Below are 6,954 nucleotides of genomic sequence, written 5' to 3'. Positions count from 1 at the left end.
AAGCTCCCTCTCCAATTTCTCTCCAATTCTGAATGCTAATCTTGCTGTGTTGAGTTTTCTTGGTTGTATGTTTTTTTTTCTTTTAGCAGTTTGAATATATCGTGCCACTCCTTTCTGGCCTGCAAAGTTTCTTTCTGCTGGAAAATCAGCAGATTGTCTTATAGGGTTTCCTTTGTGTGTAACTTGTTATTTATTTCTTGCTGCTTTTAAATTTCTCTCTTTAATCTTTGGTATTTTAATTATTATGTGTTGTGGCATGAACTCTTTGTGCTTCCAGAATCCAGAGGTTTGTTTCCTTCCCCTGTTTAGGGAAGTTTTTAGCTCTTATTCCTTCAAATAAATTTTTCTGCTCTCTTCTCTCCGCTCCTCCATCTGGAACCCCCATAATGCCAATGTTTGTTTGCTGAACATGTTCAAGAGATTCCCTAACCTATCCTCATTTAAAAAATTTCTTTATTTTTGCTGTTCAGCTTGTGTGCTTTTCGTTACCCTACCTTCCAGATTGCTGATCTGTTCTGCATCCTCTAATCTACTGCTGATTCCCTCTACTGTATTTTTCATTTCAGTTATTGTATTCTTTAACCCAGTTTTTTTCATCTTTTCTTTCTCCTTGTTGAAGTTCTCACTAAATTCATCTATTCTTCTTTCCAATCATGTGAACATTTTAATGACCATGACTTCAAACTCTTTATCAGGTAAAATGATTATCTTCATTTCCTTTTCTTTTTCTGAGGTTTGTTTTGAGCCTATTCCTCTGTATCCTCATTTTGCTTGACTTCGTGTTTGTTTATATGAATTAGGGGGAGCGCTACTTCTCCTAAATTTGAAGGAATGGTTTTATGTATGGTCATTCCCTGCATAGACTTTGTGTGTATGCCTGGTGACTGGCTGGCTAGAGCTGTGTTTGGCATGGACTAGGGTGGGGGTGGGGTGTCTCAGGACACCCTGTGTTTAAGCTGCCCTGGTGGAATGGCCTGAGCTGAAGTGGGCATGAGCTGGGGTGTCCCATGCAGGAGGCACTCTGATGGGGGCAGCTGGAGTCAAGGTGGGCACAGACCAGGAGTTTCTGAGGTGCTCCACGTAGAGGGTGTCCCGGAGAGCAGCTAGAGCTGCAGTGGGGTATAGGCTGAAGGTTTCCAGAGTGCTTAGCATTGGGAGGGTGCCCTAGCCAAGACAGGTACAGCCCAGGGGCTTCTCAAGGGTACCATACAGGGTGTAACCTGATGGGCCAGGAGGTCCAGGGTATTCTGCTCTAGGGCTGCACCATATGTTCCTAACATCTATGCTACACTGCCACTTTGTGACATTTGGAAACCCAGGCCAGAAGCTCAGGGTAGATCTGAGCTGTAGCTATAGATAATATCATTAATCTGAGGCCAGGGGAGTGCTAAGGACCTATAGAGAGCCATCTAGGGAGTGTTCATGGTGTCAAATTTGTCCTTTTGATTAATTATCAGGTGTAAACATATCACTGATGTGCCCCCGAAATTGAGGCATTGTAGAGGGGACACAATAGGTTGTACTTAAGCATCACTTCCCAAGGTGCTCAAGCCCCTACCCTCCCCAGAGTGCTTTGCCCAGAAAAAGGACAGCAGCTTCAGGCTGAGCCCCCCTGAAGGCACATGGCAGAGGGGGCAGGTCCCACTGCTAATGAGCCCTCCAAGAGGTCAACCTAAGGCAAGGAGGGGTAGCAGGCATGCATGTCAGACTTGCAGGTGGTCTGAAAAAGAGGAATCCACACTGTTTTTCAAGAGAGTGCCCTGGCAGGACTTATCTAAAGCTCTCTCCTAAGGGCTTAGTGTTTTAAAATTCAGGTAAGCCCAAGTCATAGAAAGCTGATGCCCTAAAGGATAGCACAGGATATCTGTGTTCTCATTGGTGAGATGAGAAAGGTGAAGCCCTGAGAAGTGACTCAGCCAAATTGCCCAGTTACGGGTTGTGACACAGCCACCACTTGTCTGTCCTAGGATGACGAAACAGATCTGATGGGTGTACTGGCCACCTCTATCTATCGGGAATGTGTAGCCACAACCTTTGTTTACTTCAGAAAGGGCTCCCTCAAGATGGTGGTCAGTTTCCTTCCCTCTTGCAGGGCAGAGCCTGTTGGGGGTGTTACCAAAGCTTTTCTTTATAGGTCTTTCACTCCCTGGGATAACTGTAGTCCTGTTCTGCCAATTAGATGTATCAAAGTCAGAGAGCTCTGGAGGGGAGCAGAGGGCAGAATGGGGGCAAAGCTTTCAGTCTGAAACCTGAAACCCTTTCTGTAAATGCCAGCCCTCTCTGCTGCTGCCACTCCTGCGCCAGGAGCCCTGCGGCTAGTACAGGTGAGAGCTGGTGCAGTGATGCAGAAGGCTAACATCCAATGGCGGCTTTGCAGCTGTTGCTTAGCAAAGAAGTAAGTAGAGCATATGGTCAGTCCAACCTTCTGAGGCTGGACATTCCCAGGAGAAGGAAGAGCAGCTCCCTTTGTTCCACACCTTGCTACTCAGAAGCATGATTCCTGGATTCCAACATCAGTGTGTCCTGAGAGCTAGCTAGAAATGCAGAAATCTCAGGACCACCTAGACTTACTGAGTTGGCATCTGGCAGACTGAGCATATGATATCTAGTAACCTTACCCACCTAAAATGTAGCCAGAAAGCACTGAGGTCCCTCTTCCTTCCCTCCAGAACCTTCCAAGAGACAAGTTAGAACCAGAAAGATAAGTGATAAAGCTCTTAGCTTTACAGGGCAAATACTCAAGACTTCTCCTGGAGACAGAGGTAAGTACTCAAAAGCAAAGTAGTTTGGGACTTTTGCTTTGGGGCAGTGACACCCCACTGGCTCCCCAAGGCATTGCTGCTATACAAAGCTATCTGATATCACATATTACAGAGATGCTCTGAGGGATTTAACAAGTTAACTTATATTCGTTATTCCTAGATTATTAAAGAACAGACAGTTGGGTGCTACATCTTAGTCCTAGAAAGCTAATTTATGTACAGCCATCCTTCCCCCCAATAATACCTGATACACGAAGTGGTTTTCCATCTCCATAACTCTGTTTGCTGATGAACAGACCTGCCTTCCTCCCAAACCCAGTCTTGAAAGTGTTTTCAGTGGTTGATAAAACACACAGGAGTCGAGGAAATTTTTTTAGACTTTTTTTTTTTTTTGGTTTGTTTTTAAAGAAACTGCATACATCATCAGAGACAAACAATAATTTAAATACCATGCAGTTTCTGTATGTACAAAACCTAGGCCATAGAGATCCAGTTTAATTTGTATTCTATTTACATTGTCTTCCTCATACAGCCATCATCTGTTAAATTAGAACACAGGAGAGCGCTCCTATACACAGACAAACTATGTACAGACACCCGGGAAGCAACTGGAAAAAGCAACTGGTTTGGGGATTAACAGACAGATGGGAAGAAAAAGTCATCTAAGGTGACCTTCACCCACTGGCTGTGCACGGGGAGAGCCTGAAATCCCATTCACCGAAGCACACACCACGATATTCATTCGGCAAATATAAATACACGTTCATAAGCGGGAGAAAAAATAAACTCAGGTTTTTATCACATCTACCATCACATTGTTTGGTTTCTCTAATTTGACATAAAGGCTAAAGTTTTAAAAGTTTTACAGGGCTTTGAGGGCCTTTGGAGAGGAATAGATAGCAATTTTGAAAGAGCAAGTAGGCCAATGGCAGTCCTTTCTGTCACAGATGGTGGTGGGGAAGTTGGGGCAATGTCTGATTTTGGGAGGGAAACCTTTTGATTTGCGAAATTTCACATTGTTCCTCTCACGCTAATCCAAATGACAAAAGGCTCAACTGGGAATGTATACGTACAAGACCTTTGAGAACTGCAGCTTTTTCAGAAAATGGATGCATTTTAAAACCACCTAGCCCATCTCACTTTTTTTTTTTTATTTGTAACTTCTTCCAGTTGTCCTAACAATATGGCAATAAAGAAATGTGGATAGATTTCTCTAAAGACCTCAAGAGTTCACGGAAGGAAAGAGACAGAGGCCCCATCCTGTGGTCCACTGAGATTGCTGAGCCCCCTAAAGTGGGCTTGAAATAGCCCACTTGGATGGTAAGTGAGATTTCTGGGGTGTGGAAGGTTCACCCCTAATTCCTGCAACTGACTTTTCAAAAAGGGTGCTCTGCAGGAATGGAAGTGGAAATTGTGTTCCATATCTTCCATGCTCAAAGTGGACTGCACTTTGGGCAGGATACCTGGGCTGCTGGCTGGCTGCAGGGAAACTGAATTGGGCGTCATGTTCCCAGGGCTTCAGAGGCCCCAGAACCGAAGCCAGCAGAGAAGCCATTGGCCTTCAGAGGAGGAGTCCAGGCAATGGAATGAGTTCCCATAGGACTCGCTCCTGGGCCCAGGGAAGGCCCGACCACCGTGCCAGGGCCCTGTGAGCCACACGAAGACAGCTGGGAGTCACAGAAAGCTCCGACTCAAATCCTGGCAAGGCAGGCACCTCTGCCTGGAACACGTGCCTGCCGTAAAGAAGTCAAACGAAAGAGCCCTACATCTTTCGTCATACCATTTGCACATTCAAACGTCAGTAAGCCTTTCGGGAAGACTGTGTTTACACAGCCACACTGAAATCCCGACCACGTTTTCCCTGAACAATATACCTTCCCACGACAGTTAACTATTCAGATTCAACATTCAAAGAAAAAAAAAAGGATCTAGTGATGGCGGCCCTCCTTGGGCTGGGCAGTGGCGTGCTCACTCCAGATGGCAGGAGAAAAGCGCACGACAGCTTTGCAACGGCTAGTGGGCACTGCCTAAAGAACTGCCCTGAGCTCCCCCCAAAATATGCCCAGGTCCTGGATTAATGCTGGCCAGAGGAGCTGTTAACGCCTGCCGAAAATTAAATGGCCTCACTGATGGGTGTGCCTCCCCAGAGTAACGCTTTCCACACGTTTTGGGGTGGGAGCCGCTTAACTCCTTTTTGTGATGGCCAATCTGGCATCTCTCTGACTCTTGGGCACGTGTGGAGGGGAGTGAGCCATTACCCAGAGAAGTGGTGGTAACGGTGAGACCATAACAGAAAGCCAGGCAGAGCTGTGTGCCTGAGGGCCCTATGAGGTCTGTTAGGAAGGAAAACAGAAGAAGCTGCAATGGGCCTCAAGAGAGTTGTTAGGGCTTGGGGGCTGTCCTTCCTCTCACCGCACATCCTTATCCCTGTTGTCCCTCTGTCAGAAGAGCACTGCCTTCCTGTGGTCCCAAGTGAATGGGACAGTGGGAGAGACATCTCCAATCAGTCTTACCAGCACCATGAGGGAGAGGAAGGATTCTCTCCGGATAGGAGCAGGAAGGTACAGCATGAGCAGGCGTGGCTGGTGTTTGCACGATTCTGGCATATGCCAAACCCTGAAGCTCCTCCACGGATACTCTTCAGTGCAAAGAAAGGAGACTAGAAGGCCATCAAGTGGTTCTGGAGTACCAGTCCCTCAGTGACTGGACAGCCAGCCTTTCAGGACTGGTTTCTGGCTTGCATGCATTGGTCCTATACTCAGAGGCTGTTTGTTAACTTCCATTCCACACAGTCACTCACCCCGGGGTGCGCGGAGAAAATGAAGAACGTCAGCCAAGCAGTTTCTTACCCCAGCCTTTCTGTCCTCAACAGGGTCCTTACACTCGGATGCACGAATACCACAGAAGTACCACAGCCGTGGCTGTGCGCGTAAGATCACCCGTGACATTTGGCTTTTTGGACACAGACGGGTCAATTAATTTGAACTGAGCAGATGACAGCTTTCCCTTCTAAACCAGAGCTCCCTGGAAGGCAGCTCAGCTCAGTCTGCGGGGACACGACAGGTACTCATGCCAGGAGCACACGTTCTTGGGACCAAAGGTCAACCACAGATGCCCCCAGAAAAGCACCTTCCCTTTCATTCACCGTATGGATGATGGCTAGAGGGAGAGGAAGGACAGGGGCAACTGAGGACAGTGCTCCCTTTCAGCATCCTCCTCCTAAGAGGCCCCCGAGCCCAATGCCGCGCCTGGAGCCAGTGTGTCTGGCCGAGTCTAGAAGGCCTACAAGACCACTTGCTTTGCACAGTCATATCCAGGCCAAACGCACTTTTTCGGCTTTCTTTGGACCCCGGTGACACACACTTTAGGAGAAGAGCTTGGCTGGGGCCTAAATGAGCCTAAATGAGGTTGGCCTGCCGGGCCTGGCTGGAGAGGACCGGGCCCGCTCCGAGCGCTGGGAAGCCTTCAGTCTGGTCTGCCGGTGCCCTCCGTATCAGCGGTGGTGCCAGCAGCTCTGATCATGGAGCGGTGACCATCGCGTTTTCGCAAAGAGAATCCTGATCATGTTTCCTTTTATTTTTCTTCTTCTTCTTTTTAAAAAAGGCAGTTCAGAAGATTTACATCATAATGGGGAAGTGAATAAATACCAGCACTTATGGTTCTTATAAATTTATGTTTTGAAGACAGCATAGCACTCAAGAGGAATTGGACTGTTAAGGTCGGTGAAACCTAGAAAAACAAATAATTAAATCAAGACCAAGGGGCTGCCAAAGGTGCCAGACTCCCCCCATCCAAGCTTCCCATCATCAGATTCCCCACTGCTGACAAGTGCCAAGGTGAATCTGGTTTAACCTCCACGAAAAGGCACATCTCTACAGAACTTCTCAGGTCCTTGAGCCCCATGGGATTCACCTTTGATTTTGGGATGGTCTAATGTGGAGCTCCTGGGGGTCAAACCGGATGGCCCTGCTGGCCCTCAGCCCATGCTCTCAGCTTGGACTCAGCAGCCAGGTATAGCACCTGACCTGTGTCTCCGAGTCCACGCACTATAGAATTGGTACGTCCTGTTTCTCTAAGACGTTCACCAGTGAGTACAGGTCCTAAGAATTAAGTCGATGTCTCTGTTGCTAACTAGCCATGTGACTTTATATCAGCCCCTTAAATCTCTCTATGCTTCAGTCTGGAATCATAG

General features: G+C 47.4%; 1 protein-coding gene across 9 annotated transcripts in view; it reads right to left on the bottom strand.

The window, feature by feature from the left end:
* Positions 1–3,127: 3,127 nt before the first annotated feature.
* Positions 3,128–6,954, bottom strand: part of PHACTR1 (phosphatase and actin regulator 1) — a 558,131-nt gene continuing 554,304 nt past the window's right edge. For all 9 annotated transcript variants that reach the window (XM_025444328.3, XM_025444326.3, XM_025444327.3 and 6 more), the window contains one exon: positions 3,128–6,491. In XM_025444328.3, the coding sequence (XP_025300113.1) occupies positions 6,476–6,491 (16 nt within the window). In that variant the 3' untranslated portion in view covers positions 3,128–6,475. The remainder of the gene's footprint in view (positions 6,492–6,954) is intronic.

Source organism: Canis lupus, chromosome 35 (assembly GCF_003254725.2).
Source record: "Canis lupus dingo isolate Sandy chromosome 35, ASM325472v2, whole genome shotgun sequence".
NCBI lineage: Eukaryota > Metazoa > Chordata > Mammalia > Carnivora > Canidae > Canis > Canis lupus.
The sequence above is the reverse complement of the archived record's forward strand: the minus strand, read 5'-3'. Positions and strand labels throughout refer to the sequence as shown.